This window comes from Dromiciops gliroides, chromosome 2 (genome assembly GCF_019393635.1).
Source record: "Dromiciops gliroides isolate mDroGli1 chromosome 2, mDroGli1.pri, whole genome shotgun sequence".
NCBI classification, from domain to species: Eukaryota; Metazoa; Chordata; class Mammalia; order Microbiotheria; family Microbiotheriidae; genus Dromiciops; species Dromiciops gliroides.
Genome location: NC_057862.1, coordinates 473,609,877 through 473,621,189, shown reverse-complemented (window position 1 = coordinate 473,621,189; position 11,313 = coordinate 473,609,877). Strand labels below are relative to the sequence as shown.

Sequence of the window (11,313 nt, the reverse complement as noted above, 5' to 3'; positions counted from 1 at the left end):
ACAGAAGAAAACAGAAACTGTCTACTCCTATAAATTTCCAGGATCATGGGAAATGACTTAACAAATAAGTGATGTGAGTTATTTCTATACTGTTGTTAGAATACTAACTTTAAAAAATTCTTCAATCAACTTAATAATGTGTCTAATACCTGCCTGTCCTTAGAGGGAAGAAGGTAAGACAATGATAGGAAGAACTGCTATCAAATGGATGATGTTTTCGGACTGAGAAAGTCCAATGCCAGAGTTTTACTTTTTATCCTCCCTCCAACCTCCAGGTCATCCTTAAATCATGGACCAATAGATATCAACTGTTATCCACAAAAATAAAACAAAGGCAGAGTGTCACTTACTAGCTATGTGTTCCTTAAAATCTATGCAGATCAATTAAGTCATTTCAGATATAATATGCCATTTGTTATTTAACAAAATCATCAGTAAAATATTTTATAACATGTATTCTTTCAGAATAACCTAATTATGGGGCAGCTAGGTGGCTCAGTGGATAGAGCACTGGTCCTGGATTCAGGAGGACCTGAGTTCAAATCCGACCTCAGACACTTAACACTTACTAGCTGTGTGACCCTGGGCAAGTCACTTAACCCCAATTGCCTCACAATAAAATAAAATAACCTAATTTACCTGAAAGCTCAGAACACAAGCTTTCCACCACTAGTATAATACCCAAACCTGTCAAATTTTCTCAAAACTGGAGCATTCTTTTCATGATAAAGGAACAAGCAGAGTACTATTCACAACCAAAGGTGGATATGGGGAAATGATGGTTAGCCAAGTGTCAGCAATTCTCCTTCACCCACTTCCTGCACATAATCCTGCCAACACAGTCTCTACTATGGATACAAGCCGTTTGAGAATGTAGGGACATAACTACTCAAAGTATTCCAAAGAAATACAAGTTTAAAAGACTTCCTGGCCCACTCTCCAATTAGGCCATGGGAGCAGAAGGAAATGCTTTTCTTCATGACAATTTCTACAGGGACCAGGCCTTAAAATCAGTGTTCCATCAAGGCCACTGGAAATGAAGCAGCTAGGGATGAAGCTATGCTCTCTCCTTGCCTCTTCAGCAGATACCACAAGACAAGCACTGGGTAAAGATGTGTATTTATTCACTTTACAAAGAGGGTGGTGTTTGGTAGCCATAAACAGCTCCATTTATAAACAAATAGACTGTACATACAATATGCCCATGGCTGGCTCAAACTCATTCTTCCCAAGGTGTTAATGTGGCTCCAGTTCCATAAGCAGAGCAAAAGAAGACTCTTGTTTGGCCACTGAGATTTTTTAAATCCCTAACAAATATGGTTGTTTTACATATTCACAATAAAAAAACAAAAACCTATCCACCTAGTCCTTCCTTCCTGTTTGAGACCATGTTCCAATGAATACCCCCCTATTTAGCCATAAACTAGGCCCAAAATTTTTCTTTTCAAATAAGTCACTGATAATTCTAAAAGATCTTTTTCAGGACACAAAAATAAAAATACTGGCTTATACATACATAAAAAGCTTGAGTCCAATTTCTTTTCTTAAAAAAGAAAGTATCTAAACTTTGCTAAGCTTGGTTAATAGAAAGAGAAAGCATTTAATTACTAAGTCATAAAAATATTCTCCTCAGATTAAAAATAAAACAAAAATCTGTTGCTTAGTTTGCCATGGATATCATTAACTGAAGCCAAAAGGGGAAAAAAAATTGGTCTCTGTTCTAAAAATTTAACTGACAGTGGAAAGCAAAAGTGAATTCATGACTTCAGCAATGACTGTAGGTGAATGCCAAAGAAGAGTACACATGTGCTTTTAAGAATGAATATGGGGGCAGCTAGGTGGCGCAGTGGATAAAGCACCGGCCCTGGATTCAGGAGTTCCTGAGTTCAAATCCGGCCTCAGACACTTGACACTTACTAGCTGTGTGACCTTGGGCAAGTCACTTAAGCCCCATTGCCCTAACAACAACAAAAAAAAAGAATATGGATGAATCCATGGTCATATTCTACAGTCACAGAGAACCATTCATGTCGTTAGGGCTGTTGGTTATTTTGGTTTTTGAACTACCATAATTGTTTTTCTTTAAAAATTACTTAAAAATCTAAAAAAAATATTAGCAGATTTTGGGGGTTGGGGAAGGGGTGGTGGTGGTGTAGTGGGAAGATAAGTCCAGTGATTGAGCCTGCCTGGTTCAGATTACTTTGGCCAATATTCTAGAGATTAAAGGTGTCTTTCTAAAAGCCTGCCATCACATTGACACTTTCATTTTTTTGTCCTGCCTCACCTGCCACACAAAAAGGTAAATTTGGCTCATGCTCATAACTTCTTAAAGTTTACTCAGGACAAGGTCACACCTGGACCAGATCACACATACCAACCTGCAGTAAGAGCAGATTCCTCCAAAGAACAGGTTGGGCTGTGGTTGGGGGGGGGGGGGGGAAGGGGGAGGGAGAAGATGGGAGAATTTCCTTATCTTCATTTAACTCAATTCTTGATATAACCAATCATTCCAGGACTTTATTATATTATAAAAATATAAGATATGTAGGACAATCGTGTCAGTATGTTGCAGAAAAATGTGTCTATTTACTGTGTAAAGTTTATTAACAATTGAAAGAAACATTCTTATTTACACAGTTATGTTTGAGGTGGAAAGGACAAGGGGGCTGGCATGGTGAGACCACCATTTTGAATTTGGAAAGGTGAGAGGGCCTTCTGCATTCTGCCAGAGACCGCCCTCTCCAGGAGAACATGGCAGCAGCATTCAAGAATGTGAGCCAGAGTTTATAGTTCTATTGGCCTATTTTTCCTTGCTTCTTCATTCTTCTTCACTCTCATTTTCTGGGTCCAAATCAGAATCTCCATTTATTTCTTTTTCAAGAGCCATTTCTTTCTCCTCACCATTTTCTGTGTCCTGATCTATTTCGTGTTCATCATCTTCATCTTCATCCTTTTTACTTTCTCTGTCTTCTTCATCCTCCTCCCAATTCTCCTGATAAATTAATAAGCAGAGGAAACATTCACAAAGGTTCTTTATCAGTAGGGTAGCTATAGAAGAGAAAGCTAAAAACTATGGTAGCAGGAAGAGCTACTTACATCAGAATTCTTATCTGCCATTATTTCATCATCAGACTCCTCTTCAGAAGATTCTACAAAACAAAATCTTTGCTTAATTCCAAAAACATCTAAAAACTAATAACATAGACCCTTACATTTAATTTCATAAAATTCTTATTTAGCAATACTGTTTGTCAAATGACTGTTTTTGCCCAGACCTGTGGATTCACCATAAGGAAATTCCCCTCAGCAATGCAGACTGGCACCTTCTCTACAACTCAGGATCTTAAAAGAGTTACTTGGGGGTACTGGGAGAGATTGACTTGCCCAGGGTCAAGGTGAATGAGTCCTTGTTCATTAGTACAATGTCTGGAAAATAGTAGACACTTGAAAAAGACTTGCTGATTGATTCTACCAAAGCAGATCTGTAGCTCTTCTACAAATCACTTTTAGAATATTGCTTAGGGCATTAAGAAGTTAAGTGTCTTGCCCAGGGTTGCACAGCTACTATGTATCAGAGGTGGGACTTAAGCCCAGATCTACCTGATTCTAAGGCTGCCCTTCTCTCTACTATGACACACTGCCCCCCTCCCTTTCATTAGATACAAGAGGCAAATATTCTTTTTTTTTTTTTTGGTGAGGCAACTGGGGTTAAGTGACTTGCCCAGGGTCACACAGCTAGTAAATGTGTAAAGTGAGGCCGGATTTGAACTCAGGTCCTCCTGAATCCAGGACCAGTGCTCTATCCACTGCACCTAGCTGCCCGAGGCAAATGTTCTTTATGCCAAGGCCTCAATGCCTGCAGAAAATAATGCAACAGAAGAACCAAGGATCGAAACATACTTTATTAAAATTCAAGCTTTATGGGGCAGCTAGGTGGCACAGTGGATAAAGCACTGGCCCTGGATTCAGGAGGACCTGAGTTCAAATCTGACCTCAGACACTTGACAATTATTAGCTGTGTGACCCTAGGCAAGTCATTTAACCCTCATTGCCCTGCAAAACAAAACAAAAAACAAACATGGGTTTCTAAAATTCAAGTTTTAAGAGCCTCTCAATTGAGAGCTTTGACAAAGTCCTGAGCTTTGACCTACAGATTGTTAGTTACCAATATATTCCTCTAAGATTTGGTTACCTTCTATAGATTTCCCACTGAAAAGCCCAATTTAAGAGAAGCAAAATTAAAGTCAGGTTCCTTATTTTCTACATTGAAGAGTAAAATAGAAAACTAGAACTCCAGTTTGAGTCCCCGCTCCTTACCTTCCTCATAAACCAGTTTGGCCGTCTGCTCAGGCGGAGGCACACCTTGAGTTTTTTCAGATGCTGCCACCTAAAAGATGAAACATTAGTATGAAAGTCAGTCACAGCCTGGCTCCCTCCTTACCCATTCAACAAGAACAAAAACCCTAAACCACTAGACAGGGTAAAGGACCAAATGGATCTTAAAAATGTCAGTGCTCTGTGGTTTGTGTGCAGCCATTCATCTTCCATGACAGATCACACCACCCCTATAGTGTCAAAGATGCCTTTTTTGAGAGTTGCTGGGCCTAAGCTGGAGATGAACTTTATAAAACATGGCAAGGTTGGTCTGACTGCCTGGGCAGAAGGACAGCCTGAGTCACCCCTCCCCTCTCATCATGAATAGGCTTCAGGGAGCTCCTGAGCGACCAGGTATGTTTTTACAGTCAAATGTTAAAGAAGAAACTCAATATAAGTTAGCTTAAAATCCAAAAATCTAAGTACTCTCAGCAGTTTTGTTTTCTACAAAAAAAAACAAGAATGTTGTGTGAATTTTGACAAAAAGGCATTTCTTGAAAATTAACACAGGACCTTTCTACTACTGTGTATTTCAAATTGACCTGGCGTATTTTCCACTAAAAATAAAGTAGGGATTTACTATAGGATCAGATGAATATGTTTACATGCATTCATTACTACCACATACAAAACCTTTCGTTGTGGATAATTATATGGTGATGTACATACCTGTGTAATAAGAAGGATGAGTTTTCCATGCAGTCGAGAGAGCTTCCTTAAGGTTTTGACTCTGCTCTCCATCAGCTGGTATAGCATGCCCAGCTGGGGTACCAGGTCAGGCAACTAGAGAAAAAATGATTAAGCAGCACCTGTCTCATTTTGTGTCAAGCAAACAGAAGCAAAGGGAATCTCAGCACACATCATTTCTTTTAAACAGTCCTCACGCACTCTAAGGAGGGGGTGGGGGGAAACAATTAGGAAAAAATATCCATCTCATATGCCATTTTCTTAGTCCTCTTTTCCCCACTTTAAACAAGTCAAGAAACAGAGCATTCCTGACACAAATCCCCAGTGTGCTTCAAATGTTGTGATCCCTACCTTTAAATGGCTTGTATTCTAAAGAAGTAGGGGGTGATTCAGAATCAACTATCAAGATTAAAGGTATGGAGATGCAGGTTCAAGTTTACATAAACAACTTATGGGGGAAATGCCTATCAAACTTGGATGAGTAGTCCTTTTTTAACACTGACATAAAAATTTTCATATGACACAACGGATCAGTTTCTTTTTCAGCAAAGCTGAATACTGTTTTTTTAAAAGTTCTCATCAATGAAATTGAGACATTATTTGTAAGGATGTATTCCAAAGAGCTGTGCGAATCAAGGAAAAATGTATATGAAGCACTTTCCAAATATTAAAATACTTTGTTAATGTGGACATGCATGTTAGAGAATCCGAGGTGAGGACTGCTCAGGTGTTAACATAAACTAAGGTCTGAGAACAGAAACTATTCTTTTCTACCATGTTTCCCTACTTCCAAGTCAAGAAAGGGAAGGGAGAAAGAACTTTCCCCAAAATACTTCTAAGAGACATTACCTCTGATTAGTTAAAGGGGAGACTGGGGTGGGGGGAGGGTTAGTGATGTGATAGGGGAGGAGAGGCCTGAAGGTTGAATGAATATTTAAGCCAACTTTTTATTGAATAGCAGAGCAGGGGCATCTTCTCCCACCCATGAGTAATACAAAGTGTCTAGTTATTACTGCTGAAGATACTTACTGTGGAGAGATAAGATGCATGTATGGTTAACACAGATTTTAACCATGGAACCATAAGCACCGCACTGGAAAGAAAAAAAACATAGAATTTAAAACCCCAAATTCAAAATAATTTGGCTATTAACCTTGTTTAAGGGGGGAAAAAAAGCTATGTAGGGGAACTAAATTGCAGATCCTATTCTCTGAAGGGAAACTGTCACATTAAGTCTTATGGTAGTTCTATAGTTTCTCATTTTTTCCAACATTCAGAGGGGGCCTATTTTGAGTTTGGCACTAAACTAGAAATTACAGGGAGTACAACACTGCTTCCTTTGGAAACTTCAAACCCAACTGAAGAAGTTATATTCCTCTACTAACTATCTAAAGAAAGAAGCTGAGGCAAAGAATCATTCCTTTTCCTATCTTCATTCTACTGCAATGCCCACTACTGGCATCATGAACAAGACCTGATATCAGAAAGATCCAAGTTCAAATGTTGTCTCTGACACTCACTAGCTAAGGCAAGTCATTTAACCTGCCTACCTCGGTTTCCTCATCTTTTTTTCCTTTGGGGGGGGAGGGGCCCCACAGGTTACTCTAGTTACCTACCTCACAGGGCAGTTGCATTGTATTATCGTAAGGAAATTCAATCCTCTTTACTGACTGATACAAAGGACTTTAAATAGACTTTTAATGGGGGGGCGGGGGAGATTAGTTGGCAATTCATATGTAAACATACGCAAAAAAAAAAAAACCCCACAGTCAAAGACCCATTCACTAAAAGGGAGGAGAATATTCACAAAATTTAAAAATCATTATTACTAACAGTAATAAACAGCTATGGTGATGTGACATAACTATAAGAGCTTGAAAGGCACATAAGTATGTGTGTCTCTATGTATGTATGCCTGTAACTACTTCAAAGGCTCATGGATAAGAAAAAGGAATCAGGAAATTCTGTGCCTTAACTCAATAAGGAGAGAATACAACCATTTCCTTTTATCAGCATTAACAGATAATACCAGTCAGAGTTTGGCTCATGTAGAAGACATGTTGTGAATCATGCATATTTTTTGAAAACAACAAAACACTTAAGAAATGTTTTATACGTCGTCTGGAACAATGTAGTAAATAATTCCAAAAGTTCAAAACTAAAATTCCCGGCATTTAATCACACTATGTAAAATAACCAGTGCAAGGAACCCCAAAGTAGAATGACAACCCCAGCCTGAAGAAATGACCCAGGCCAGGGAGAGATGCAAAGTGCTCTACAAAAATGTGAGGTACAAGAAAATACTTTCCTGGTTTGGGGACCTTGAGGGAAGGAGAAAACGAACAGGCAGCATATGAGCCAAGCCCTGAAGGACATTCTTATAAGCCAGAGGTATGGCAGGATAGGAAATAACTAGTCCAGTTTGTCAAGAAGCTTGAGTGACTAGAAGGCAGTAACAGGGAAACTAAACTGCTGGGTTTCAGCAACACTGTCAGTCTTTAGTTTAAATCTGGATTCTATCTTATAGATAATATGGAACCAACAAAAGTATACATCTAGACCTAGGCATAAATAAGATTACTTTGGCAGCCTATGTGAAAAAGATAGTTTGGAGAAGTAAGACTACAGACAGGGAAATCATTCAGGAGGCAATTAATAATAATCTCAAGGAATGACATATAGGTCGGGGTATGGGAAGGGAATAGGCTAAGAGAACTTTAAATGTTAAAAAGATTTTACATTAGATCCTGGAGGTAATAAGAAGTCACTGGAGCTTAACAAACCAAGGGAAGACTGGTCAGACCTAAGCTTTAGAAATGGGGATAGAGATGAGGAAAACTTTAGAAAGGTACTGCCATAGTTCAGACAAGAGGTGATAAAGGTCTGAGCAAAGATGGTGGTGGTTATGTGTACAAGAGGCCAGATCTGAACTCAAGTCTTCCTTATCTCAGGCCCAGTATTCTAGCCACTCAGTCTCAACCCCTTCAATGACCTGGGATATGACTTACCAGCCTCTACAGAGTTCTATAGCTTTATGCAACTACTATAATGTCATCTACAGATAAAAATCTGGAAGCACCTTTGCTAAGGATTCCTCTTCCATTTGAACTCTGACCTGGACATCCTTCATGACAGTAATGAGCTGTGGCAGATGCCTTTTTTGAATATAGATGTTTTATACCCCCTCTTTTATATGAAATCAGCAGAAAGTCAAATGAAGCTACCTCAATTACGGCATCGATCAAAGAATCCTGTATGACCTTACAGAGGGATCTGAGGTATTGGATTTGTCACAAGGGAAATGAACAAGACCAGACAGCGCACCTAAAGTTGTACAGCTCTCTTCAAGAGCCCCCAATATTCTCCCGGGAAAAAATAATCTCATCTTACCAAGAGCAATATTTTTCAAGTCATGTTTTATGACTACAAATTAGATAATGCCACCTTCTCCATGAATCAAAATTGTAGGTTACCCAAAGGGAAATGGAAACATAAGCCCACCTAAATAAGCAATAAGATGGTAGCAAAAAAAGACAGCAAAGAGATGTATGACCAGAAAAGGAGGTGAACTGATCACAGACTGAGAATGAACGATAAATATAGGGATGGCCTAAGTGTTGCCTTGGTGTATGTGTAGTGTTCAAGAAGGCCCTCAGCATGTTAACTGGACCATCTTTAGATCATTTAGAGGAAGACGTGAACAAGGGAGGGATGAGTTCCAATCTGCACCATTGGAAGGAACACCCAACACCAACGAATACAAAAAAGAACACACTGCAATTAATACTATTAGGTACAGTTAAATGGTGATTGAGCTGGCTTCAAAGCTAACCTTAAACTATTTAAAATCAAGATTATTCAGAGGAAAGTTGTTCTCCCTGATCTTATGTCTCTTGGCATCTCTGCAGGAAGGCAGTAGAAGGGAAGAGAAGGACAGACTAAAACCGTGGTTTCAGGATTTCTCAAAGAGCCACTCACTGGGCAGGCAAGGACACATTCATATTTTTTTTTCCTCAGCCTATCCTACCTCAATTTTCGAATGAATAAAAGATTAATTTTCAAAGACTGGAAATATCCTGGGGCATTCCCAAACTTAGGCTAAGAAATATTATGTAGACATCAACATCAAATTCTCAGCAAAAAGATGCCTCACCTATTTGGATGCCCTTGCAACCTCTTAGTAAGCTGGGAAGAAAAAAAATAAATAAATTAGAAATAACATTTAACACAAGATTATCTCTATAATTTCCAAAAATCCCATGCCACAAATATATCCAAGGAGAAAATTACCAAAGCCTTGTCTACATTAGGAAACTTTTGGCTTTAGTTGTCAGTTTCTACAATGTTAATTTTTAATAGTAGGACATAAGAATACATATATACTAAGAATAAATCTTTGATATACAAATCTCCAGTGGAAAGAACTTTCTTTGGCAGCAAAATAGGTAGGAAATGACTGTCAAGACAAAAAAGCATCAATAGAATTCATAAAATTTTTTTTTAAACTCTACCAATTTAAATTCTTTATTCTCACACCCTGTCTCCCAAATGTTATTTGCTGGAAAAGAAATTACATAGAAAGCTCTTTTCCTGGGGCCATATTCAAAGCTCTTCCTAAGAGAAGTATTTCCCTAATGCCAATAACACTTAAAACATGCTCCACATCAACACAGTGCTACATTCTCAGCAGTGTCTGAAAATGCCAATACTATTGTTAAGGGTACATCTTAATTACCTGGTAATTACCATTAACTTCAAAGCCTGAAGTCACTCTAAGTTCTGGATTAATATTTTTAACCTGTCTCTAACTCCTCCCCTCCAAAGTTAACCTTTTTTATCTTTCTGAGCCCTGGATTTGTGTTATTCAATTAAAATTCTCAATGTCCAGGGGGAAAAAAATATCTGATGCAGAGAGGGAAGAAGCAATGTCAAAACAATTTCTTTTCAATTAAAGTCTATAATGTACATGGTTACCCACATATGACAATCCTTTGACAGATTGACTTCAGGCAGTATTTATCTAGTGACCATATGTCTACCAAGTTTCAAAGTTGACATTTCTACTAATAAAGAAACCAAATGCGCACAGTGGTGTGTCTTACATCTTATGGCAAGCAGCCCAACAGAGCCGAGTTCACCCTTAGTTTGAACTCTTAAGAACAGAGCTCAAAGCCCTGAACTAGGAATCAGGAAACCTAGCTAAAGTCTGAGGCCCAGTCCCACCACTTATGAGGTAGTGTGACTGTGCAAACCACAATTACCTTGTTCTGAAAGGTAAACAAAATGGTCCAAGAATTATAGAAGAAAACAAACCACACCTGGTCTTACAAGAAGGTTCTCTTACCTCATTCAATAAAGGAATAACAGCATATACTGGAATCCTTAACACTGTATTTCTTATTAAGGTGTCCTTTCTTGTTTGAAGTACTTTCTGTAAGAGTAAAGGATAGAAAAGTATCCAGTAATACAAATAAGAAAGGTGAGGATTCAAAGTCAATAGGTAAAAAAGGATGCCATTAAACTTTAAACCTAGAAAGACCCTTAACAAGAGAAATAAATAGGGACAAGACCACTTAATTGCTATACCTATGGAAAATGAGAAAACTTCAGTTTTTAGGATCAAGAGGAAATATATTTTGATTACAATTTTTCTTTTCAACAAATAGCTTTTCTTTAGAAAACATAAAAAACATTTCCTCATTAATGATGAAAAAGGGCCCTGGACTTGGAATCACATGATCAAGATTTAAGTCCTGGGCCAGGCTCTTACCAGACAAAGCCACAGACCTTCCATAGACCACAGACAAGCCACTTTAACCTTCCCGAAGCTCAGTTTACTACTTTCATGACACCTCACAGGATCATAGTGTCAAAGATCTACTTAGTAATCTCCAGTGGCTCCAAATTGTTTCCAGGATCATATACAAAATGGTCTGTCTGGCATTTGAAGCCCTTCGTAACCTAGGTCCCCTTCTACCTTTCCAAGTCTTCTTAAACCTTACTCCCCAACAAATCCTCTTTGATCCAGTGACACTGGCATCCTGGCTGATCCATGAACTATACAGTCCACCTCTTGGGCTCTAGGCACTCTCTCTGGCCATCTCCCATGCCTGGAATGCCATCTCCTCAACTCTGCCTATAAACTTCCCTGACTTGCTTTAAGTGCCAACCTAACCAAACATCTTTTTTCCTATTTATCCTGCATACTACTCATTGTGTAAATAGTTGCTTGTATGCTATCTCCCCCATTAG

At 38.6% G+C, this 11,313-nt stretch overlaps 1 protein-coding gene across 1 annotated transcript in view; it reads right to left on the bottom strand.

The window, feature by feature from the left end:
- Nucleotides 1–1,100: 1,100 nt before the first annotated feature.
- Nucleotides 1,101–11,313, bottom strand: part of WDR43 (WD repeat domain 43) — a 47,038-nt gene continuing 36,825 nt past the window's right edge. Inside the window, exons 12-18 of the mRNA XM_043987175.1 lie at nucleotides 10,406–10,492; nucleotides 9,215–9,246; nucleotides 6,091–6,154; nucleotides 5,044–5,157; nucleotides 4,318–4,387; nucleotides 3,097–3,149; nucleotides 1,101–2,992 (exon numbers count right to left, since the gene is read on the bottom strand). Of these exons, the coding sequence (XP_043843110.1) occupies nucleotides 2,819–2,992; nucleotides 3,097–3,149; nucleotides 4,318–4,387; nucleotides 5,044–5,157; nucleotides 6,091–6,154; nucleotides 9,215–9,246; nucleotides 10,406–10,492 (594 nt within the window). The 3' untranslated portion in view covers nucleotides 1,101–2,818. The remainder of the gene's footprint in view (nucleotides 2,993–3,096; nucleotides 3,150–4,317; nucleotides 4,388–5,043; nucleotides 5,158–6,090; nucleotides 6,155–9,214; nucleotides 9,247–10,405; nucleotides 10,493–11,313) is intronic.